The sequence below is a fragment of the Myripristis murdjan genome, chromosome 4 (assembly GCF_902150065.1).
Source record: "Myripristis murdjan chromosome 4, fMyrMur1.1, whole genome shotgun sequence".
NCBI classification, from domain to species: Eukaryota; Metazoa; Chordata; class Actinopteri; order Holocentriformes; family Holocentridae; genus Myripristis; species Myripristis murdjan.
In genome coordinates, this window is record NC_043983.1 from 6,150,310 (window position 1) to 6,176,651 (window position 26,342).

Here is a 26,342-nt window from a genome sequence, read left to right on the forward strand (position 1 = left end):
ATTAGATGCCCCTCTAATAGTGAAGCAACCTTCCAGTAGATAAACTGTGCTGCAGTGTTGTAAAGGCTGCCCGTACATGTGTGACAATGTGGAAGTTTCTTCATGGATGAAAATGTGATGTGCTGCTGGAGGACAGGAGCCCTGACAATGGGAGAAACATGAGGTTCCCCAGGTGTCTTTCTGATGAAGAAAACTCACAAGGTGCCCTCTGAGATGCCCTCCCAAGTGAGAAAACACCATGAAGAGCCCTTGCAGTGGAGAGAAAGAAACAGCAGTGGAAAAAAAGAGATGCGGTGCTCTATATTCTCCCATCCCAGGTGTGGTGTAGGGCTGAATTTGAATTTCTGATTTTCAAAGTGAGGCTGGGACAGCAGTCTGGGGCTGCCACCAAACACAGCAAAGTGTTCGCTTTTGCAAACAGCCAATAAGTTAGGCTAATATCTTGCTAGCACTTTGATGTAATCTCTGCTATAATCTGTGCTGTGCTTTTTTTTTTCAGAGTCCCCTGTAGGGTAGTTGTTAAAATTTGGATCCATTCCACCTGTACAGGTGTTCAGTCTCAGCCACAGCCCCTTTCTGATGTTCAGCAGTCAGAGGGGCTCCGACCGTCTGAACTGGAACCCTGCATCCTGCTACAGTGTGGGAACACAGCACACTGTTTTACCAGTTACCAATTACCAAAGGTAAATGTATGTACCCTGCAAAAGCATTTATAGATAGCTCTATCACATTTTTAGCCTAAATGCTTAACTAAGGAGCTAGCTAACTTAACAGAATGCCAGTATGGCTGCAGGTAAAGAGAAATGGATGTATGGTTGGTAGTCCTCTCACTGTATTGGCTTGTCTTGCCGCGGAGGGCCAGGAGGCTGCAGGTTTTCATTCCAACCAAAAACTCCACCAGCTGATTTCACTGATGGGTGAAAGAAGAAGATAAGCTGATGTCTCAAACTGCATCTTTTTTTAATGAGACCAGTGAAGATCTCTGTGATGGGGAGCTGCTGCAGCTTAGCAAGTGTGAGGAGCCGTTAGATGACAGCTACAGATGGAAGGCCCATGGGGCTTTTGTCAGGTCAACAGTGAAGTGCAAGGAGGAAGGTGAGCAAAACTCATCTTACTTCTTCTGTTTAGAAAGTCCAGTTGTAGGTAAGGCAGAAATAACAGTATGCTCACTTGTTTGTTCCTCCAAATCCCCTACACCTGAGGACACCAACCTGTTGGCAATCCCACTTCACAGCTCTCAGAGGAACCACTGGAAGAACTACTAGAACTAGAACTTCATTTTGGGGATTAAACTGGTCCCCCAAAGCATGTGCCTATGATGGAGCTGCAACTGGCTCACCAGAGGAACACTCAGCAGTTGAATTTTGAGCAATTTGCTGGACATTGAACACTATCAAGGTGCTTCTGAAAACCTGCATATGTTTGGGACTGATGCCTATAGCTTTGCTGAGAGCAAAACAGTTTTAATTTTAAGATCCAGGACAGTAACCATGTTCGATTCTTAAATGTGAAATCAGCTGCTGACTGCTGGGATACAGTTTCTAACACATAAAACAGGTCAGCACTGTTTTTGTCTCTCACTCACAGATTGAAAGGACGACTGGTTATGCAGTCTGACTCTCAAGTCTCTCACTCTGAGTGACTCCCTCATATTCCCCATATCAGTGTTACACACTGTTGCTTCATGGCAGGAATGTGTAACAATTCATAAGTGCACCATCACAAGACAAATTAAACACAAAATGTGCTTCAGATCAGTTCATCAGATGCCCAGAGTGAGCAGTGTGCCTGGCATGAGATGAGATGATTATCCATGGTGATGCTGTTAGTCTGGCTCTTGTGACGCCTGACAGTGAGGAGGTATGGCTGCCGAGCCTGCTGGCTGCAGAGATGCTCCTCCAAGGTGCAGCACGACCAGGGTTGAGATAAGGACACTGACCGTTAGACACAAGAACAATGTGCAGCCACACAGAAAACAGCATTACAGAAGTGATTATTCAAACATCTCCTCTCTGGTTAGTTAAAGATGGACACTTCAATGTCATCCACTTTTCAAAAACCCACATTTACACATGTGGCTAAGAAGGTCACATGTGACAAAGATATTCTATCCAACACACGATACATCGATGCTGACTTCAAAAAACTGGCCAAAGGGAAGCAGTTCAGAAGAAGTTTATTTAACATGAGGACATGGCTTGATGAAGTACCTGCTTTATAAGCTTCCCTGTCATCTGTCTTAAAAACTTAAATTACAAGATATTACTCAAAGTTTTTCCTTAGAGTTGGACAAAAATGCTTTCAAATACTTTGCATGAATGGAACATGAATGGAACACATTCCAAGGGTCTTTGAGATTCTACTTTCTGATCAAGATTTTTAATTTCTTGTTCCTGATGTTTGACACTGCATGTTAATGTTACCCATAATGCTGTCTGTCTGGTGGTAATGCTTGATTAATTATGCTTATAAATTATATAATGTTATGTGTATGTACTCTAACACACCTTATGTAAAGCATGCACCTGAAAGAAAAAATGAGGCAATAAAAACATACATATAATCAGAAATAAATACCTGCATGTGTCAGATAGAAGTAGTATATCACTGGACCTGCAGATCATTTGGAATAAACTCACTGTGTCCTTACTAGGTCAAATCCACCTTTTTCATGATTCAGAAATGTGAAGTAATATCAACAAAATCTGAATTTCCAGTCTGATTTTTCTTGATTCAGTGGAACCTAGGCAACTTTACCAGCCTCAGAAGAGCATTATTTAGGAATAAGATGACTAGTGGATATGTGAATACACAACAAACACATGGAATGCCATGCCCCAGAAATGACGTATAGGGGGCGCTACAGGGCTTCTGGACATTGGCTTAATTGGCACTATGTCAGGTTCTTCTAGCCTTTTTTTCAACCTATTCTACTGGACAACAAAGGACATTTTTCATTCCAGGAAATATTGGTCAGTGGCGTGAGCCTAGTCTTAAGGCTTGTACCATATAAAGTGATATATAATAAAGTAAATGATTTATAACAAAGTTGAGGAGCTTCCCTTCAGAATGGAATATGTTACCATTTTAAAACGGCAATCAATAATGTAATACATGGGAATAATCAAACTAAGCAGCAAAATTTCATTACATTCAATTATCTTAGAGTTGCTTTGCCTCCAAAATCCAATTCACTTCAGTTCACAGACTGTAATTTGAGTAGTATAGAGATAAGAAGATATGGCACTCGACTGATCCCTATGGAAAAAATGAGAAAAGTCAAGTGATAATATATTTAAGCTTGCTTTTGGTGCCAAGAACAACAGGATAGTGGAGAACAGTGTAGGAGCTGCTGCAGCTGCACTGGCTCCACGTCCTCCAAAGCATTATCATATCAGCCATAATATCCCAGAGGGTGACTGTAATCTGATTACCATGGTAACGGTGACTGTATCAGATGATTTAAATTTTTTGTAATCTGATAAGTGAAATATGATTGCGTGTCATCTGTTACTCATCACTGATGACAGTAAAACATTATAGTGGTATAAAGCAATTGATCAGTTATAAGTGTGTTCACATAAAAAGGGACAGATAATGTGTTTAAGATAAAATATGACTATTGATCCCTTGTTTTTGCTTGTTGCAATAAAATGTAATATGATTCAGCTTGGAATTTATTTTACAAAAGTATTCTGATGAAACTGAAGCTAGAATTAAATTTGGCTACTGTGGATGTTGCCAAGCTGTCACTCAGATCAAGCCTGGCCAATAGAGTCAGCACTGGTCATATACACAAGATTCAGCTCAACAGCAAGCAACACTTTCACAATTCACAAACAAAACGTTTGGATTTGTCTTGAAACTGAAAAACACCTTTTTAGGTTAACTGTAGATTGATCACTCAACAGGTCCAGAGTAGTTGTAAATGTACGTATTTAAGAGAAAGTTGTTTCCAGAGAATGTGGTTACATCATTTAAATTGTTTGCACATACCATTTAGGAACAAATTCATTTGTGCAAGTGGCTTGCTTGATATGAGGCTAATTGTGTTGCATTCGCTCAGCTGGTCATTTTGTCCTTAGCCAGATCTACCATCTTATTTAAACAATTATATTATGAAGATTCAGCAGTCAGCATTCAAAACCTATTGGAACATGGCTATGCATGGAATACCTATGAAGAGCTAGTCAAAAACAGAGGAGCTGTGTTCTGCAGGAATTAAACTAGTGAAGAACCTGAGCTGCAGGATACAGACCTGAAGGCTAACCTAATATTGATATATTCCCCAGCCCCTCTGGTTACTGAACACACACATCTGTCCTGTACATTTCATGTCAGTCACTTGGTAAGATATCCTGCTGACAGTTAGACAAACTGACAGATCATAACCTTATTGGTGAAGGAAATTTTGCAGACACATTTAAAACCAGCAGCTAAAAGATTTTTTACTCATCAGTCTTTGCTCAAAAGACCCAACGCTGCAGTGTCTTCATGCTGCCACACAGTGGCGACAAACTCCTTTACTGTCACATCTTTACTACACATCTTTCTCTCTCTCTCTCTCTCTCTCTCTCTCGCTGACAGGACTCACAGATGAATGTTACTGTTTTGCAATACTTTTCAACACATAATGATCCTACTCTTTTAAAGGGTTAATGAATGGCTTGTAATAGATTACTATTTTGCTGTAAACACTTTATAAATCATTAATAAACAATTGCAAAGAAGTCGTATTTGGCAAGATCAAGTTACTGCTGCACTGCATATATTATGTTACATCTCGATCTTGCTGGTTGCTTAGTTTACTTTATCTACTCCCTTCATCAGTCAGCTATCTTTGATGCCAAATAGTGAGCCTGCATCGATGTATGAAAACTTAGAAAGACAAGAGGCTTTGATTGTACAATATTTAAAACACTGTTCATTTTTGTAGCTGCTTTAAATAACACAATCACACTATATGTCTCTTGACAATTAATTATCTGTAACCGTTTCACTTATACTATCCACATACAATTTTTAAATCTTTATGAACTTGAATGTTCCAGTGGACTTCTGAAAGGCCTTGCTTTAACGTGCTTTTGTGTTCACAGGTATAGTCACTTCCAAAACGTCATCATACTTTCCAGAGGCAGAGTGGTAAAGCTGTGTCATTTAGTTTGGTGAAGTGTTGGAAAAACTAAACTAGACACACATAGAAGTTAAAAACACAAGTAGCATCCTCAGCACTAGATTGAACTTTTATACAGTTCAAAACAAAGTTATTGCACCCTGATTTAAACTGTATTGTGCTATCCAAGCTTTATGAGCTGGAATAGTTTGTGCAGCATTTGGTGACTAACATTAAAAGAAACTAAACTTTGATTGCAGTATAATCTTCTTATATAAGATTAAAAATGAGAAAAGTCCAATAAAAGATCACATTGTGCAGAAGGATTCAGGAGGTCTCTCGCTAGAAACTTCTGTCAGTTCAGCTGTGTTTTTTTGCCCTTTTTCTGACAAGCGAAGGACCTTCAAACTGTGTGTCCTGGTGACTTCACACACTGACTGGAACATCTATTTTCTCTGGCCTTTAGCTATTCAGGTTGGCAGAACCATTCAAGAGTGTAACCATTTGCCACAAAATTTGTATCATTTTTGCTTTTTTTACTTCCATTATGGAGGAGACATAACACAATCAAGTAACCGAAACATGGTGTCTACACAGTATAACACAACTTCATCTGTTCACAAAGGTTATGTGGTCCAAAACACCCACCGCTTGGGCCAAATGAGTGGTCGTCTTCCTCCACACTTGTCTTGTCCAGTAGTGTCTTGTAATACGAGGTTTTTACAACATTAAAACCTCCGGATCAACTCATGTCCATTCAAACTCTGATTCACAGTAAACCCTTTGAACAGCATAATGGTGTCTAGGACTGACACTCCTAACGAAAGAAAAAAAAAGATTTTTAATAAATGATTAAATCTTCACATTACATATTGTTAGTATTATCTGAATAATCACATAGATCAGTCAAAATATTTTCCACAGTAATCACATATGCATTGTAAATGCACATACATTTGTATATGGAAAGATGCATCTCTGGTGTTCAGCAGTAGGGTAAATCACTTGTAAAAACTGGATCAACTGTATAATCTTTGCCTGCTGCTTTGATCGGTTTACTAGTTTAATTAATTAATTAATTAATTAATTAATTAATGAATGAATGGAGCTGATATAGTCCTGTTTTTCATTTTGATTTCATTCATTTCATTCATATAATGTTGCAACATTACATTCAAACAAAAGCACAACAAATGTATCTATATGTATTTTCTCATCTCATTATCACTTACTGTGACAGTTTGCTTAAAGGTCTTTTTACATTTGTCATGTCATCATTTGTTTTGTTAGTTTACATTTTCTGTCACAGCTCCAGCCAGGACTTTCCTTGTGTTTCTCTGCCTCCCTTGTGTTCTCCTGCTCCTGTGTGTCTGTGTGTGTCTGTCTGTGTGTGTGTGTGTGTGTGTCTGTGTGTGTGTGTGTGTGTGTGTGTGTGGGCGTAGTCTCTCTTTCCAGACTCCTGCTTCACCACCTCATCTGCCTTCAATCATCTCACCGCCACTCCCTTCACTCCCCGACAGAGTGTTCAGTCTGCTACTGTGGTAGAAACACTCTTGACCACTCCAGTGGTTTACTAGAGTTAACTTGTGATATTTCTCTGAGTTGCCGTCCTGCCTCCTGTGTTAACCCAGTGCCTCCCTGTGTCCAGGATCCCTCCAGCCTTCCATGACACTCCAGTCTGCCTGCCTGCCTGACCAACCCTCTCCCTACACAACCTGCCCCTCTGCTTGGTCTCCAACCTTCATACTTCAGGCCTCCAGCCTCCTCAGTCTGATCATATCACAATCTATCCTGCCAAAAAACACACAGTAACATTTTCAGTTTTCAATGAAAAACATTTCTTTTGCATCTTCTTTGTGGTACACGATGTTCCATATCAAGGATTGTATCTTAATATGTCCATGAGGAAATATTGAGAAAAGGAAAGGATAACATAATTATGGTACATTTTGCATGCTCCTGTTTTGAGATACTTAAAGCATGATTTCAAGTATGAGTAGTCATTTTCCTCCCTAAAATTAAATATTACTTTTTGGAAACGACTTTTGTGTTGAAAACACTTTTTTTTTTTAAAGAACTGGAAGAAGAATAGGTGACTTTGGTGCCAAAAAGAGGAAATTTGAATAGCTAATTCTTTCACTTCTTCATCTTTTAATGGCAGTCTAGCAGCCTTTTTCTACCTTTCTAAAGAGCAGTGATACTGCATGAACAGTGAAGTGTGTGTTGGTAGTACAGGCGGTATGTGAGGTGAGTTTGCAAGAGAAAAGGCACTGGCCCATGTCTGTGACTTACCTGCCACAACCCTGAAGAACAACCTGCCTCAACACCAGTTTTGAGTTAATGTGAAACCATGTGGCGGGCCCTGATGCCTGGGACCGGGAGGCAGGAGCCAGGAATCTGTACATGTTGCACCAAATCAGGGCCCTAAGTCCTGCCAGATAAGCTTCACATGTTGTCAGTGGTTACTATGGAGTTGTTAGGGAGATGGGGCCCCTGGTGAAGGTTCTGTGTTGTGTGAGGGTGGGGGTTTGGTTTAGGATGAGGAGGGGTTGAGGGTTAGGGTGAGGTGTTTGGATGACGGTTAGGGTTAGGGTTAAGCGTCAGGGTATGGGTTAGGGTTATCTATTCCTTGTCCAATTTTTGAGGTACGAGCAATTTGTCATGGTTATATTGTGTGAGGACTTACATCCGTCATTTACCTTCAATCTTGCAGGGCTGCACACCCCAACACGGGTGCCAGGTGAAACTAGAAAGCACATGGCAGCGACTAATTTTGTTATTTGTTATTTAACTTGTTGCGTATTTTGTGGGTGGTGGAGGTCTAACCCTAAACAACCCTAACCAGGTATGCACACTCTTATGGTTAGGGTTAAAATTAGGGTAAAAGCTAGAAAACTAGCAATGTCAGCTAACATTAACAAACATGCTAAAAACAAAGTTGGGTTTTGCTTGGACATGGATCAGGTCTCTCATGGGATCGTCGATGTGTTTTCCCCCTCACACAGACTCTGTCACTCCCTTCATAATCTTGACGTTACTGCTCTTTCATGCAACCGTCTATTTTTCACACATCAGCAACACATAATGTCCCACTTAAACACTTTTTCTCTGTTGGATCAGCAGCTCTGTTACACGCTTTACCTTGATATCAGGCTGTCTCAGGTGCTGCTTAGTGAAATAATGCCCTGAAATGCTTTGTAACTGTTTCATAGCTTAAGGGTAACCTATATCTAGGATTATATTATATAAGACACTGGACCAAATACATCAGTTACATCAATACAATCAGCTTCAGGCTTTATTACGCTTAACTATATACAGTTAAGATACTAGTCTGATGCCTGCCTGACTCCAAAGATAATTGTTTAATTTGACATCTCATATGAATAACAACACAGGTGACCTAGATCTGACTCACAGCCAAAGTTGACACACCCAAGTTGTGAAAGCCACTCCCATTTAAAATATCAACAATCAAAAACATAAAGAAGGAAATCAACTTTTGTGTTTGATTAGTTAAAGACTTGTGGTGATAGAGCTTTTGCTGTTGCCGCGCCCAAGTTATGGAATGCTCTCTCCACTGAAATTAGATTTGCAGACAGTGTGGAAAGTTTCAAAGGGAGATTGAAAACCCATCTTTTAAGAACTGCCTTTGAGTAAGACTGTGGTCTTTAGCTTATATTTATCTATTTATTGAATTTTTGACGCTACCGTTTTTTCCCCATTGTACCTGATGTTCTGCTTTTGCTTTTTATTCCTTGTATGCACTGTAAAGCACTTTGTGATTTTATCTGTGAAAAGCGCTATATAAATAAATTACTTACTTATTTACTTACTTATGTAAGATGTGTCTTAGTAGAATACATGCAAGCCAACAACTCAGAAGACAATATATGCTGCAGCGCTGAATGTATTGTTTCACTGTGTGAAGCATTATTACAGGATCTCAGTTTAGAAAGCTTCTATAACTGTCATAAACATGTAAACATATCATCCCCGACCAATGACATAACGACAATATGCATGAACCCTTCAACCTTTTTTCAAAATCAGACCAGTAAAATGGCAAATATTGCACTTGGATTTAAGATTTTGACCTTTAATTAATTACAGCAACATAAAGGGCTCTAGTTTTGCAGACCTGGCGAGGCCCTTGTTCCCCCGACTCCCAAAATCCATGGCTAGATGTTGAGAAATTAGAAACAGAGGAGGCCATCCCATCCGATATTCTATATAAACGGGATGGCGACGAGAGGGTTTTCTGTCTCCCAAGACATGCTTATGGGGGAATAAGCTTATTCCCATCTCGTATCACTCACTTGGAACATTGCTACACAGATGGTATTTTCATGTCTTTCCAGCAGTTTAAACGGAAGTATCATCTATCTGATAAAGAATTTTTGAAATACCTACAACTGAGAGACTTTATCAGGGTCAATCTTCAAGGACAGTGGAGTTTGCCCAAGTTATCCCCCATTGAAGTTTTGTTCCATGATGGTCACCCAATGGTTAGAACTATCTCTAAGGTCTATGAAGCCCTATTACCGTTTTTATCAATCCGGGATCCAGGAAGATCTAGACTTAGATGGGAAGGAGACCTAGGTATAGAAATTGATCCAGATTTATGGAGGGATCTGTATAGGGATGGTGTCACAGGTACATTAAATGCAAGGTACAGACTGATTCAATTTAACTTCTTACACCAGACATATCTTACTCCCTCCAAACTACATGGGTTTAACTCTAAGTTTTCGCCCCTTTGTTTTAGATGTGGCCTTGTCGAAGGCACTTTTCTTCATTCTTCTTGGGAATGTAACAAAGTACAGGATTTCTGGCAAATGGTCTGTGATACTATATCACAAATTCATGGTATTGTTTTTCCGATGGACCCTGAGATATGCCTTTTGGGTAATTTCATGGACTCTAACCTGCCCCATAGTAACTCCATTAAACCTACTGAAATTTTACTGACGATTGCCAAGAAATGTATTGCAGTGAAATGGAAATCTGATGCTCCAGTCCCAATTAGAATGTGGTTTTCCGAAGTGAATAGTTGCATACCTTTGGAAAAGATAACCTATTCACTGAGGAACAAGACAGACCGTTTTAATAGAATATGGCAGCTTTTTATTCCCTATATGGAAAACCTCTCTCCCCACATGACTGAGTAATCCTGTACTACCGCTACAAGTAAGATGACTAGAGTTGACGACTGATGTATCTTTTGTTTTGTCTGTTGGTTTTGTTTGTTTTATACCTTGTTTATCATTTGGTCTGCGACACTGTACTGTGAGGTTTTGTGATTGTACTGTGACTGTTTTTGTATTGTTACAGCGATTGTTTTTGTATTGTTATTTCGTATATGTTTGTATAATATCTGAAAGTTTTGAAAATAAAATATTTTAAAAAAGGAGTCAAATAATCTGATGAATAAAATTAAGTGAGTTAATGTCTGTCAGGCTAGAGGATAGATAGAGGATTTACAAGCTACTTGCAGGTGAGTTTATATTTAGTCCGTCAGTTCAGCTGCACTCCACAGAATCAGAGGGATATTTTTTCTTTTGGAAAACCTGACAGGTTGGGGTAAGGTAAGGATTGGTTCTAGTTGTAGAGCTTTTATGTTTATAGACCCATAAAACTCTGAAGAACAACACCTTGATCTTTGCCAAAAAAAAAAAAAAAAAAAGACTATCAAAAATCAGCCCTAGAATGATCTAAATAAATAAGTAGATCTTATGTGAGGAGAAAATTAAAAAATTAACATACGTACTAACATTTTTTTTTTTTTTTTTTTTAAATAATCCCACTTCCAAATGCCAAACATTGGAAGTGGAGAACTCACAGTTTACGTCATACATTCAGGAAAGAAAAAAGTTGAAAGTGTTCTGCAAAGGATCTACCTAGGCATCCTTGCTCCTCCAGGGATGCTCCTCTCTAATCCAGATGTGTTTTAGGAACTGAGACAAGATGGTGCACCAAGATCGATTTCTGAGTCAAGGCAGAAGAACAGCCCAGAGTCAAAGAGCTGGAAGCATTTCTCGATGAACAAACTGTACACAAACACTCTGTGTTTGGCAACAGTCCCGCAGGAACTGGTTGCAGCTGCAGGGCTCGTGTGGGAAGGTGGTGATGACATGATGACATGAAGGTGGTGATGACATGCCAGGCAGGTGTGGAGGGAGAGAGAACAAGAGAGGGAGTGCAGAGGAGAGAGGCAAATGGCAAACAGGGGAGTAGGCTCATGTAAAAGAGACAAAACCAAAACACACCAAACACTCATCCTGCAAAAACGCAAATAACTTTTTTAGCAATCAGTCATCAGGGAAGACTGACTCATTATCCTAAATCTACTGTTCAGAATTTGTTTTTCAGATTCAAATCACTATCACCAGGATATAGCATTATGTCAGTCAGTGTACAGTATGTAAAGGAATACTCTGTTTTGGGCAAAATATTCTTTGTCTGACTTACCCAGACTGAGACAAGACGTTGGACACCATTTTCACCTCTGCACATCAAGTGGTTCAGTGCCTATGGATAGCATTTTGTGTAGCTTAGCATATATGACTTGAAGTCTAAGGGGGACATTAGCCTAACTACATCAAGGAGAAAAAAAAACAACCTTACAGCGACTCCAAAGCTGTCTCATTTACACAATAAATGTTTTTTAAAAATACTATAAAAAACTTTTAGAATAAGTTCATTTGTGCCGGATCTATCTATACCTTCAGCGATGCATGGATCCCTACACTAGATGGATACATGGATTCAGTAGCTATAGTTCCACTGTCTCAGTCTTGGTAAGTCAGAAAAAGGCTATTTTTCCCAAATGTTGGAGAATTCCTGTAAACAGCAGAACATGTAGTGCATATGACATATGCATATTGTATAAAAGACATGAGATAAAATTTCCGGCCGGAATATACTTGCTGCATGACAACACATGCACGTATGCATCATGGCATTGGCAAGGCCAGAGATTGACTGAGCCTTGCAAGAAGCAAGGCTCAGTCACCACCACCATCTAAATGCCATCATTTAGATGGCATTTACCACCATCTAATGCCATCAGTGGAGATATGTAAGTACTTCACTGAACCTCACAAACTACACATTGAGGGGACTGAAGACAGAGAAATTCATCCAAAGCCACACTTGGTTACGAGGGCCGGACTTTCTTACCAATCCTGTTTGGAGAATGACCAGAGAATCGGGACCACTCTTAGAAACAAAACTCTGAGGACCCAGAGGTAAGGAACACTGTGGTCAGTGCATTTGCAGCTGAAGAACTAAGGGTTGCAGTACTGGAGTTAATGCAGTACTTCCTGGATTTGCCTCAGGAAGGCAGTTGCTTGGGTGCTGAAGGTTAACACTCTGCTGAGTCTGTTACAAGAGGAAAGAGTTGAACACTGCTCTCTCTCCTCTTGAGGTCAATAAGGAGATGGGGAACATCAAGGCAGGTCTCTTGAGCAGACCTCTCATAAGCTCATAATGGAGAAACCTTACAGAAGCAGAGTAAAAGATCATTTGCTACTGGTATATAAAAGCAGAAGCCTTTTCAGACTTAATTCAGTCCTACAAGATGGCATTCCTAGAGCAGGAGGAAGACTCAGCAGAGGAGTCGAAGCAGCCAGCAATCCTGGACAAGAATCTTCATCACAAAGTTGCTGCAAGCCTCCATTTATCAACGCTGGAGTTGAATACTTCAGCCTGTATGAGGTAACATGTGGGAGACATATGCTGAAAAGGTGCAGTGTCACCTTTACCTGCCTGGCAGTCTGTGCAATTGACTTAGAGGTAGCATCTTCACTGGATACGGGCTTCTTTATAAGGTCTCTGTATTGCGTCATAGCTCAAAGAGGCCAGGTAAAAACACTCCGTTCTCACAATCAAACAAATTTCATTGGAGCCAAGTGTGAGATGAAGAGTGCCATTGACGAGTGGAGTAGCTCAGAGATTGAAAATGTTCTATGTCAAATGTGGTATCCAGTGTATGTAAAGTCCTTCCACTGGCTACAACCATGGAGCACTCTGGGAGAGATTCATCAGATCCATAAGGAAGATCCTGAACACCACTCTGGAGCTACAGATACTCAATGAAGAGGGCCTACACACCCTGTTATGTGAGGTAGAGGCCATCATAAACAGTTGGTATATAACCAAGACATCCAATGATCCAAATGATCTGGGAGCACTTTAACTGAACCACCTATTGCTCCTCAAAACAACACCATCTCTAAACCCAGGTCTGTTTGATAAGCAGGACCTCTATGGGTGCAGGAGGTGGAGACAGATCCAGTATATGGCAGACATATTTTGAAAGTGATGGACAAGAGAAAATAAATCTCCCACAATTACCAGAGCACCACAAGTGGTCCCATCCATCTCGCAACTTTGGTGTTTGAGACACTGTATTGATTATTGATTACTCAGCCCCATGCAACTTCTGGGTCATGGGACAGATTAGACAATCCAAGACAAGTATGGGGTGGTATGACAAGTCCACATCCAGACCAAAACCAGTATGCTGGATAGGCCCATCACAAAGATTTGCCTCCTCCAGGAAGCTGAGTGAGGTAAAATAAATAATCAAGCAATGAAGGCACCACATGTAGATATTTTGGTAATTGTCTCTTGTTAAGAGGGCAATTAGTGGCTGGTGTGTGGGTGCCAAGTAATGTTTGTACATGTTTAGGTTTAGAAATCATTGCAGTCTGTACTTCCTTTAATAATTTGTGTAAATATAGATACATAATTCATTTCACTGAGTAGGTTAATTAAAAGTAACCATTAAAAGTCAGTTAAATAATTCATGTTAACATATGCATATTTTGTAAAAGGAAAGACTATATAAGATTTCTGTTGTATTACCTATTTAAGTTGCTGTTTCTTTAAGAGAAATAGATCTCTCGCACAAGTGAATTTTGTCAGTTCAAGCTCTAGGAGCTACTTAGAGACATGGTTTTCTTACCGTCGCACAGTTTACTGGAAAACTTAACTTTGAAAGCTCCTGTAAGAGGAAACTGTGGAATAAATAATTGTTTTATCTTTTTATATCAATGTTCCGTGGAAGATTCTCTAATTCAAGAAAATGTGCATGTTAATCTGAGGTTGTTCTTGAGCTTCAATGCACTGCAACTAGTATCTGAGATGTCACATTTGAGTTGAAAATTCTGACCTTTAATTATAGCAGCCCAAGTTGTCCAGTCAGTGTAATTTGAAAGGATTGCTGGATATGAGCTGCAGATCTCATAGTGCCTTTTAGTGCTTAATTCTAACACAGCCATTAGGCAAATCAGCACATTTTTAAAATGCTAGAACACTGATTAGGCATAATCAGACCAGAGGTACCTTAGATACGACAGGCCACACTCCTCCACCCCAGTGTTACAGTCGAAGACCTTAATAGGCCCACAGTGTATAAAGTACAAAAACGACCCCCTGACCTATTTCAAGAGAATATTATTATGTTGCTGCAGGCCCCACTCTCATTTCACATTGATCTGAGCAGGCAGATCTGAGCAGAAGAACAATCAAACACCAGTGTGTCATGTGTGTTTGTCTAGGCGTACACAGTCACAACCAGGGTAGGGTTTATTTGCACAAATGTGACAATCATGCCTGAGGATGTCCTCTTTATACAGTCCAAACACTCATTATGCAAACACATCCATCAGATGGAGTGGAGCTTTGCAGGCGATTGAAACATCCCAGAAGCCTGAGTGATGAAGCTTAGATGTAGACATGGGCGGCGTTTTGGGTGGAACTAATGATGTGGACTGTGTAGCATCATTTCTTCTCATCATTCTTATTAGCCTCATCATTCAGGAGGGGATATCCACTTTCTAAGGCCTTGCTGAGCTGAAGACCCAGCTGACAGAACAGACTGTTGACTTTTTTCTTTGTTTTACTTCTAAATCTGAGGATCGTCTGAGAATTGTTGAGCAGAGCCTAACAAGATGACAGAGCCAAATAAACTAGCTGAGGTCATCTTCATCTGTTTGATGCTACTTCACGGTAAGACAAAAAGAATTTTGGCACTCCACACAAAATGAGAAGAAAAACAGAGCCATAACAAACTAGTGGCTCAGAAGGCCCTTCATTGGCCTTTGGTGCTGTAACATGATCCATCCAAATCAATTCTACAATATAAATGCTACCAAAAGGGATATTTGTTCATCTTAGCATCACTATTGACAAGTGGATAAAAATATTCTGAAATGCTTTCTCTATGTTGTACATCTTCAAATGCACTCATAAAAAAACAATATACAAGATGTGAGCCAAAAAAACTATGTGCACTATATTATATGATATCTACACAAGCGTTCCTAACATGGTACAGTCAACAATGCTGTTTCAGTTCAGTTTCTCCTGTCATGCTCATGTTGTACTGATGTTACGCATGTATGAAGAGAAATTTACTGAGACAGCTGACTTTTTTCATGACAACCATGACAAAGAGTGCAATGAATTCATTGTTTCAAATCGTGGATAAACATTTATTTGGTCCTCAGACTACTGTTTCCCAGTAGGTTAGCCGGAGAACAGCTCACAGTTTCTACTTGGACATACTATCAGCCCACACAGTGGTGAAATTTCCTCATTACTTGCTCCTTGCTCCTCCGGGCTGCTAATACATAATACTGTGTGTTACTGTGTGTCTGTCCATTCACTTCCAGAGTGCAGCAAAGCAGCTCCAAATGAACACAAAGCAGATTTCAGTATTACAATAAAAAACGAGAAGCCCTGGTACCCATTTTTTTTTTTGAGGAAATTAAACTTTCCTTATTATTGCCCTGTTTGAGTTGGAAAGTAGATCCAGCAGGTAGTGTCTGCATGCAGGAACACAAGAAACAACCTCACAGTACTTTCACAAATTCTTGATTAATAATTGTGATTACACAAATAATGGGTAATGGAAGTTCTTGTTGTCTAGGTGTTACAACAACACCCAGGATCCTAAGGCGCCAGTTATCAGGTCTAGTGTGACATCCGCGCATATGCCATCATTAGATTGTTAGTTAATCGTTAGCTTATTAGCTAATCATTAGTTAATTGTTAGCTCTTTGGCTAGCATTAGCTAAAATACTTGGTTAAGGGGAGGTTAAGGTTAGGGTTACGTGAGGTGTTAGGGACGATACACCTGATATCTCACACCTGCCCCATCTCCAATTTCAATAGTATGGGTGGCTTGAGAGGTAAGCTTTTAAGAGAAAAGGCACTGGCTCATGTCTGTGACTGACAGGGCTCTCAAGTCTCACGCACTGGCCATGAGACACATGCATTTCCACCTGCTCACATGCTGACACACCACACCTTGTATTTCTCACACAGAGTAATTACCAGGACAATGCCCACCAAGTTGCACAGGTAGAGGGGGTGTTTTGGGGTCTCTTTTTGGGATGGGGTTGGTGGGGTTAGGGTTGAGGGTGAGCATTAGGTGTTAAGGTGAGTGCTAGGGGCTTGTGTTAGTGTTAGGGTGAGGGTTATGGTTAGGAATTAGTGTTAGGGTGGTGGGGAGTTTGAGGGTTACCTCATTAGCGAAATTATTATTGGCATCTTAGCTCCTTTGCCAAGATTAGCTAAAATACTTACTTAAGGAGAAGTTAAGGTAAGGGTGAGGTCAGGTTAGAGTTAAGGTTACCGAGCAATGTTAGCTGGAAGGCTAACATCAGAAAATGCATTAAAAACAATCTCCATGTCCATGAGATTGACCTGTCCACCACCCCACCTGCCTTCATGCTGTCGCCCCTTTAAACTATGTCACATCACTGTCCCTTCATAAAACTGTGAATTTTTCACACCTAGGCAATGCAAAATGTAATAGTGACACACTTTGGTGCACTGGTGGATACTATTACACGGTCTGCCTTGATTCTGGGCCGTGGTGTTATTTTGGGAGCTATTTTGCTACTCTGTGGAAGTGAATGAAGATAGAAATACAGCATTGTGGGTCAGCGGGCCAGAGGAGCACAAAGCAACTAATAAAGATATTTCACCACCATGAGGAGTCCCAGGTGACACCCAGATAACTATACAACCCAACACTATACCAAAATTAAATTTTGCTTTGAAGGAATTCCAATATTTCGTGAAAAAATACCCTTTTTAAGATGTTTGATACCATTTTCACGGTTACTATGGGTGGCATTTTGTGTTAACTTAGCATAATGAATTTAAATCTCAGAAAAAGGGATTTGCCCAACACGTTAGAATATTATATAATAATATAATATATATATAGAAGCAAATGGAAACTTTAATGTGAGTGTATCTGGGGTGCATAACAAATTTGCCTCTCCGTTTTTTAGACTCACATTTTGGAGCAACATTGAATTGCAGCAGCCCTACTCCCGAAGCCCTGTTTGATGCCCTCGACAAGGAACTGTTCTCTAAAAAACTTTGGCGTCCTGTAAAACATTTTTCAACCCCAACTAATGTAAACATATCTTTCACCCTGGTGGGAATTTTAGGAGTGGTGAGTGCCAAGCTCTCCATGTCTGCACATAAAATGCATAGTTTTGTTTTATTATTATTATTAGTAGTAGTAGTAGTAGTATTACCAGTTTCTCTCATTTTGTAACCAATTCTAATTAACTGATATTCACTGTGCCTAGCTTGACAAAACATCCAAATGTTTTTCTTTTTTAGGATGAAAAAAGCCAGTCCCTTACCGTTTTCTTATGGCAAGTCCTTGTAAGTCTTCCACATAACAAATAATTCATCTTTGTTTAAGTAATAAATGATTTCCATAATTAGATAAACATGATTTGGGTGGAAAATTAGAGAATTAATTTGATTAACTTGATTTAATTACAAGATAAATTAAACTGAATTTCTTATTTATTCAACAGCCTGTAAATTTTACTGCTTTTCACTAAAATGCCCTGGTCATTCCATATCTTGGTGTTGACATTGTTTCATCTAAACGTATTTTCTATGTTGATGTATTTTTGCTTATTGTGCTTAGATACTGAATCATGTTTTGCTTTGCAAGACTGTTTTCCCATTTGGGGCAATGACCACGTTTACATGCACACCATATTCCTGTATTATTCAGAATATCCTCAATATTCCGGTTGCGCACGAGTCATGTAAACACACACCGAACCCGATTAAGGTCATATTCCGGTTGGAGAATATTCTGAATCAGACCGCTGGCATATGCCTGGTGTAACCAGAATATTGTGGCATGTAAACACCTTAATCGGAAAATGCCCTGTACCGGAATATTCAGTTACGTCTGCTCAGACTCGATTCACATGGAATCCTGGGGCGTCTTTGTTGTTATGGTTACTGCAAGCGGGGAGAACAACATGGTGAACAGCATGGCAAGAAGCAGCAGGAGCCAGCATTTTTGGACTGAGGAGGAGACTGCAGTCTGCCTTCAGCTAATCAAAGACTCAAATATCGTGGAGTATATCGATGGGAGAAAACATAGAAATAGCAATATCTTCTTCTTCTGTATTTCCGGCAGACCCCCTGCTGCCCCCTGCAGGTTGAGTATTGCATTAAATAAGAGCATGGAATACGCCGAAACATAGGAATATGCCAAGTAACATGTAAATGGAATATTCCAGTTGCTGCAGTGCATATAAACACCTTATTCAGAATATTACCTTAACCAGAATATTGACCCAAATCAGAATATGGTGTGCATGTAGACATACTCAATGATATCTCAAACTGAACTAAGATCAACCAATAAATAAATAAATAAATAAATAAAAAATGCAAGAAAGGTTTCATTTCAAATTTTGGGAAGGAGGAAATTCTGCTTAATTTATATTATAATACATATTACAATACAAATAGAAATTTGTATTGTAAATATTGTAAATAGAAATTTGTATTGTAATATAAATTAAGCAGCATTTCCTCCTTCCCAAAATTTGAAATGAAACCTTTCTTGCATTTTTTTTTTAAATGTAATAACACTTTAACATATGTAAACTACTCAAATGGTTTTATTGCTCTTTGTAGGAGTGGAATATAGAGGGGTTGAGTTGGGATGAGGAAGAATGTGGAACTTGGAGAGTCTCTATCCCTCGAGACAATCTGTGGGTCCCAGATGTCTACATCTCAGAGTTGTAAGTTTAAGAGTTCTTAAATAATCTATGCCCCCTAACGGCAAACAGTAGCAATTGCAACAAACTTGATAAAACTAATCTCCTCCTTCACAAGTTTCTAGCATAGCATATATATATCTATCTATCTATCTATCTATCTATCTATCTATCTATCTATCTACAGTGCATTCATAAGATAGATTTATTGTCATTTCTCAGTACAAGTACATAGAAACAAAATTGTGTTTCCCTGAAACAACAATGCAGTGCAAGTGGGCATCCATTAAAAACAATCTAAAAACATCATAAAAGACACTTAAGTAATAAATAGATCAATCAGTAATGATGCAGACAGTCAAATGTGTGTCCCTCCTAAAGTGCATGTGTGCCAGGGGTATATTATTTTGTCTGTGGAGGTAGCAGTGGTAGGGGACACAATGTGTTAACAGCTCTCACTGCTTGGGGGAAGAAAATGGTGAACATCCTGCTGGTCCTGCAGCTGATGCTCCTGAGCCATTTTCCAGATGGCAGAAAGGAAAACAGACTGTGGGAGGGGTGGTGAGGATCCTTCGTTATGGGTGTCGCCCTGCAGATGCAGTGGTCTTTATAGATGTCCAGCAGCATAGGTAGAGGGGCCCCAGTAATTTTCCTGGCCATCTCCCCAATCTGTGCAGCTGATGTTTCTCATGCCCTTTTCAGTTGCCGAACCAGGAGATGAGACTGTAGGTGAGGATACTTTCAGTTGTGCCCCTATAGAAGGTGGTCAGATGTACAGTAGGGAGACCTGCCTTCTTGAGTCCACGGAGGGGGTGGAGTCGCTGCTGGGCCTTTTTAATGATGGCTGTGGTGTTGATGGTGGAGGACAGGTCATCTGCCAGATGCACCCCAAAGAATTTAACACTGCTGACCCTCTCTACAGCTGCACCACTGATGTTCAGAGGACTGCAGGTACACTTGCCAGACCTGAAGTCCACCACCATCTCCTTTGTTTTGCCGACATTGAGCAAAAGATTGTGGGACTTGCACCATGATGTTAACTGGTCCACCTCCATCCTGTATGTGGATTCCTCGCTGCCCGTGATGAGACCTACCACGGTTGTATCATCTGTGTATTTGATGATGTGGTTAGAGGTGTGGGAGGCAGTGTTGTCAGATGTGAGAAGGCAGTGGTTTGCCCTATACGCAAACTGGAGAGGGTCCAGGTTGACAGGGACAGTCCTTTAAGTGCCGCATGACGTGCCGCTTAAAGCATTTCGTCAGCACAGGTGTAAGGGCCACAGGGCAGAAGCCGTTCAGGGTGGTCAGGTTGGACTTCTTTGGTACGGGGACTATGGTTGCACTCTTGAGACACTTAGGCACCACTGCCTACCTCAGAGACACGTTAAAGATGTTTGTTATAACATCCTTTAGTTGCTCTGCACAGTTTCTCAGAACCCGCCCAGGGATGTTGTCAGGCCGCGTAGCCTTACGTGGGTTACTGCTAGCCAGAGCTTTTTTCACTCCAGCTGTTGAAAGCTGAAGGAACTGGTCACTGGCTTCAGAAAGTCTTCAGACCCCATTCACTTTTGTTATGTTGAAGCCTGATGTTACAGTCATTTAAATTATTTTTTCTCTCATTACTCTACACTCAGTACCCCATAATGACAAAGTGAAAACACAATTGTAAAAATGTTTGTAAATTTATTTAAAAGAAAAAACTGAAATACTACATTGACATAAGTATTCAGGTTGGATGGGGACCGTCGGTGGACAGCCATTTTCAGGTCTCTCCAGAGATGTTGGATAGGGTTCACTCTAAGACATTCACAGAGTTGTCCCTAAGCCAGTCCTGTGTTGTCTTGGCTGTGTGCTTCGGGTCACTGTCATGCTGGAGACGTCTGTCATGTTGAGGTGAACCTTCGGCCCAGTCTGAGGTCCTGAGTGCTCTAGAACAGGTTTTCATCGAGGATATATTTTTTCCATTTTAATAAATTTGCAAAAAAGTCTAAAATTCTGTTTTCAGTTTGTCATAGGTTATATAGGGTATTGTGTAGATTTATGAGAAAAAATTAATTTAAAAGATTTTATCTATCTATCTAAATTTAATATCTGTATTCATCTATATCTACTATATCTATCAACAGGGTATCTGATCACTGTGAGGGTGTAGGTGTTGATGGCCCAGAGTTCTGTCCATTCAGCTGGCTCTTGAGGTCTGCTCTCATTGTACTACCCTGCCACTAAGAGTAGACTTTGAATGGGTCAGTGGAAAACATCCTGCTTTTGTTTTCCTGGCTTCTATATCTCTAGTGTACCTTTTCAGGCAGGTAGCCTGAAAAACTGTAAGTTGTTTGGCAGTCTCCAGTGCCTCAGGTGGAGCCGCATTTCATTTTCAGTCCTCTATCTATCTATCTATCTATCTATCTATAGAGGAGAGAGAGAGAGAGTGAGAGAGAGAGAGAGAGATTTTTTACAGAATGTGGCCATAAAAACATCTGTTTTATTGTATTCCAGTATGGATGAGGACCAGTCTCCCCAGACTCCCTATGTGTACTTAGACAACAAGGGTCATATATACGACGATAAGCCGCTCAGGGTGGTCAGCACTTGTCAATTAGGAATCTACACGTTCCCCTTCGATGTCCAAAACTGCTCTTTGACCTTTGGATCCTATCTGCACTTTGGTGAGCCTGTCAGAAACATAGTTTGGTAAAGCTGTTTTCCACCTCTTTATTCCACTTCCCCATATTCCACCTGTCTACCTACCTTTAAGCATCATGTTCACTTACCTCCTCAAAATGCATATTCTCTTTGGTGCGTAACAATTCTAAACTAACTGTGTTGTTAAATGTCAACCCAGGTTCGGACATAAGGATGGTTCAAGACTACGATGTCAAGGGCATTCTGGAGGAGTCCAGAGAAGTGATGCAAACCAGCGGGGAATGGGAGCTTGTTGACCTCAAGGCAGCTCCGTCAGTCCTTGAGTTAGATGTGGGCAGCTACTATGAGATTAAATATTTTGTAAGTCCCATTAATGTGCTATCAGAACAAAATAACACTGGATTTTGGATTATTGTCTTAAATTCAGCAGTCACTATTTCAAAGGAACAGATGATTCTATCTCCAAAAATATAACGATTTGGAGAGCAAAGGTTGTAAGATGATTCTACTCACATTTGATGCTGGTGATGATTTTACTAATTACTGAGGATAACAATCATGTAACACAAATGTAAACTGTACCCATCTATTGCATTGGTAACACTTTACAATAAGAGTACAACAATTAACGTTAGTTAATGCCGTAATGGTTAATTAACTGTTAGTTAATGATTATTGTGGCATTTACTAATGTTAATAATATCTACAATAACCCTTAAATAACATATAAATCAATACCTTAGCATGGACAGCATTAGTAAGTGATTCTTAGACACATTAGTTAACGGTTAGTCAACTGTTACTTAATGTTTATTACCTGTTACTTAATGTTTATTACGGCATTAACTAACGTTAATTGTTGTACTCTTATTGTAAAGTGTTATCATTGCATTTTTGTCAGGCCAGAAGCAAATACATTTACACCATGCCTGCACCTACTCTAACTAAAAATCTAAGGCCTTGTTTCCGTTTCCTAGCTTGTTCTTAGGCGTGTACCACTCCTCTATGTGGTGAACCTCTTGATTCCCAGCTGCTTCCTGATCACAGTGGACCTCTTCAGCTTCCTGTTGCCCCCTGAGAGTGTGGACCGCTCTGCCTTCAAAATGACCCTCATCCTGGGCTATGCTGTATTCCTCCTGCTAATGAATGACCTGCTGCCTGTCACTGGAGAGACCGCACCCCTAATCAGTGAGTGGGGCATGAGATGTTAGTGGGTTTTGCAACAACCTTTTTGCTAGTCATGTGGGGCAACTAAAGATTTCACAACATATAATCAAATCCATTGATTTTAAAATATGATTTTTTTGCTGAAACACCCACCTGATAATGTTCTGCTTCTGTGGATAACAAACGTCATCAGCATTCATAAACCACACAACTGATAATTGGCTATGTAAAGCAAACATTTCCCGGGGACTGTTTTCTAGTGGAGAGACCATTTTCACAGTCAGTTACAATTTCTGAGTGTCTAGGATTTTCAGTATAAACCCCACTGGCCCTCCAGAGCGGCATCACCATGCCAACAGGGCCCGAAGTTTGACGCTCAATGTCTTGGACACTGCTGGACCACATTTAATAAACCTGGATGGATGTGTTTTTACCTTGATATATCCCACATATACAAAATGAAATGAGCCCACCACAGCACCACCAGCGGGCCAAAAAGTCCCTCCCTTTACCCCCCACCCATAAAAGCTGAATGAAGTGTTGAATTTGTCTCTCAGCCCTCTACTCTCCTCTTTTTCTTTTTCTTTTTTTTTTTTTTGCTTCCTCTAGATATTTTCTTCTCCATCAGTTTCGCTCTGATGGTGGCCAGCCTGTTGGAGACGGTGTTTGTCACTCATGTCCAGTTCAGTTCCAGTCGCTACAATGCGGTGCCTCACTGGCTCAGCGTCCTCGTGCTGCAGTATCTGGCTCGAGTCGTTTGTATCCCTCCCAAACAACCCAGCAACCGAGTCACAGTCATCATCAACCCCAAGGCTACAGGTGGGTGTGACATCGAATGAAACATAATTACTGCTATTATTGCCACTACAACTACTGCTACTATTACTGCTTTTACAGTTCAAATTTTTTTTTTTTAATTATTTAGTCAAAATTATTTTGTTAGGAAAATGTCTTAACAAAGCTTCAGTTACATTAAAGGACCATGCTAGTGTGTTTAGTGCAATATCTACAAAATGTATATATCCTACTTCACATTTTTGCTAATCTTTTCCCAAAGTGGGCAACTGTATTTTATCATTTTCTTACCTTTTTTTCCCAGCCATTGGTTTCATTATAAGGTTGGCATTTCAACCAAATACCCAAATTTGATAAGGGTAGGTAGGTGAGGAGGTAGGTCAGACCCAAACACAGGAGCAAGCAGGCAAATAAGCTTAAAGGAAAACAAAATATTTCATAATAACTCGAAAACACAGATCTCTAGCAACACAGGAAACTACAAACATGACACGCAGCAACAATGAACGGAGAAGGAACAGAACTGAACACAGGCCTTAAATACACAAGAACAAATCAGATAACAAGACACACCTGGGGAAGGGGCTGGAGCACAAGACTGGAGAACACAGAGGATAGGCTGAGGGAAACACTGGGAAACTTGACAGATTCAAGGCAGGTGAGGAACTGGGATGGGCAAAGAAGACACAGGTGAAATCACTTATTGGAACTGGGCAAAGGAAACACAGAAAAACAGAAAAACAAGAGTCCAACCAGAAGTCCAAAAGCACAAGAAATACAGAACCATGACAAAAAATTACATTCTCATACAACTTAACTGCATTCTCAGTTACGTTTCAAGGAGAATGTATTTCTGTTGTGGATTAAGTTATGTTGTAACACATCACAAGAACATTTGTAATTCCTTAGTTTCAGGGCTGCACTAGGAGGTAGGTGGGGTGGTGGATGGGTCAAACAAGCAAGTTTCACTCATGTCACGCAAGGTTGAGTACAGTATGAAGCAACAGCGGTGTTCTTTTTATCACAAATGCAATGTTATGTACCATAAGCGAGTGGCTTTTATGCCTACACCTATCCATTCCCTAAGCTTAACCAAAGGTTTTTGGTGGCTAATTTATCATGTCGGGTGGCAATTTAGCCGCCCGACATGATATACAAGATATGCTGATCAGAGAAGTAGGCCTATTTGTGATAAATCAGAAACAGACATGATCCACAACAAAATACATTTCCCCCTAAACATAATTAAGAAATGCCGTTTAGTTGCATTGGAGCATATTTTTTGTTTTGATTATATGTTGTTAAATATTTAGTACCCCCATTTAATTTGCAAAAAGGTTTGTTGCAAAAAAAAAAAAAAAAGTGGATAAGCTGTAGTAAATGGATCAAACATTCAAAATCATTGGCATGGTGCATTAGATACAACCTTTTTGCACGACAGTTATGACGAGAATGTAAATCCAATTTGTCCCATTCAGAATTTGACGTTAGTCAGGCTCTTCTCCAGTGAAGCTTTTTGTGAGAATTGATGTATGTTAACACAGGTCAAGATGTTAGGTTAGTTAGAAAACATACTTTAAGTTCTTTGTTATTTGGTATCTCTTGGTATTTGGTATATGACCCTGTTCCTTCTTTTCAATACAACCAGAGATGAGCATCAGCATCTCGCCTACTGCTGGTGAAAAGGCACAGCCTCCGATCCACATCTCAGCAGAAGTTTCTCCAGAGAAACCTCCTCCGAACCCGTTGGAGCCGGCACTAGACGAGCTGAGGAAGCTGAGCAAAGATGTCTTGGCCATACGCCTCCAGATGGATAAACATTTCCAGGGGAGCGAGAGCTCAAGGGAATGGCAAATGGTCGGAGTGGTCATCGACCGTCTACTATTCGGCATCTACATAGTCTTCATCACTATGAGCTTCATCACTATTACCTGTCTCTGGATCTGGAGGAACTAATACATGACAACATGACCGGAACCTTTGTACCAAGAACAAGAAATGTACAGGAGTTTGTCATCTTGGTATTGGCACAGAAACATCTTGATAGTTAACATGTAATATTCTGGGAAGTAGTGCTTCCTGATGAACTCCATCAATGGCCAGACAGTTTTCTAACTTTTATTTGTCAAGGTTAGTCTGGCTCTGTGCTAGGGTATTGGTTTCCATGGCTAGCCCTTTGTTAGCCTAGCCCCCCTACCACCCTGACAGGGACAGTGTAAACTTCTTTAGGCCTTTGTATTCCCCAGGAACATACAGCAGGCCATCAGTGAAAGTCCTCCATCCTCTGCAGTCTTGTGGCTTTCGGTCCAGTTGTTGCCATGGCAGCCCCTCAGCCTTAATCTCTTGTTCTGTGCTTTTTCTCCAGGTGCCTCAAGGTCTGTTTCTCTTGCCTTGTAGGTTTCATATTTAGTATGTTTGGTGATTGAATTATTTTGTCTTTGTATTGTGTGGCTTATCCAGCTCCTCTTCCTTCTCCTGATTTGAAGTTCTATGGGTTCTTTCTTGGTGTGCTCCCATTGGTTGGTGTTGGTGATGGTGCCTGGCTAGTAAACTCT

The 26,342-nt window shown here is 40.2% G+C and overlaps 1 protein-coding gene across 1 annotated transcript; it reads left to right on the forward strand.

Moving 5' to 3' along the window:
* Positions 1-213: 213 nt before the first annotated feature.
* Positions 214-25,743, forward strand: LOC115357905 (5-hydroxytryptamine receptor 3C-like). The gene is made up of 11 exons (XM_030049665.1): positions 214-225; positions 550-683; positions 974-1,095; positions 17,428-17,594; positions 17,768-17,812; positions 19,100-19,206; positions 21,679-21,848; positions 22,025-22,185; positions 22,803-23,013; positions 23,602-23,811; positions 25,436-25,743. Exons 1-11 carry the CDS (start codon positions 214-216, stop codon positions 25,741-25,743), a joined length of 1,647 nt encoding a protein of 548 aa, XP_029905525.1.
* The last annotated feature ends 599 nt before the right edge of the window (positions 25,744-26,342 follow it).

Excerpts from the sequence above, each read along its gene's own strand:
- LOC115357905 (XM_030049665.1), top strand. Across the intron at positions 19,207-21,678 it reads GATGTCTACATCTCAGAGTT|TATGGATGAGGACCAGTCTC; the intron begins GTAAGTTTAAGA and ends ATTGTATTCCAG. Across the intron at positions 23,014-23,601 it reads AGAGACCGCACCCCTAATCA|ATATTTTCTTCTCCATCAGT; the intron begins GTGAGTGGGGCA and ends TGCTTCCTCTAG.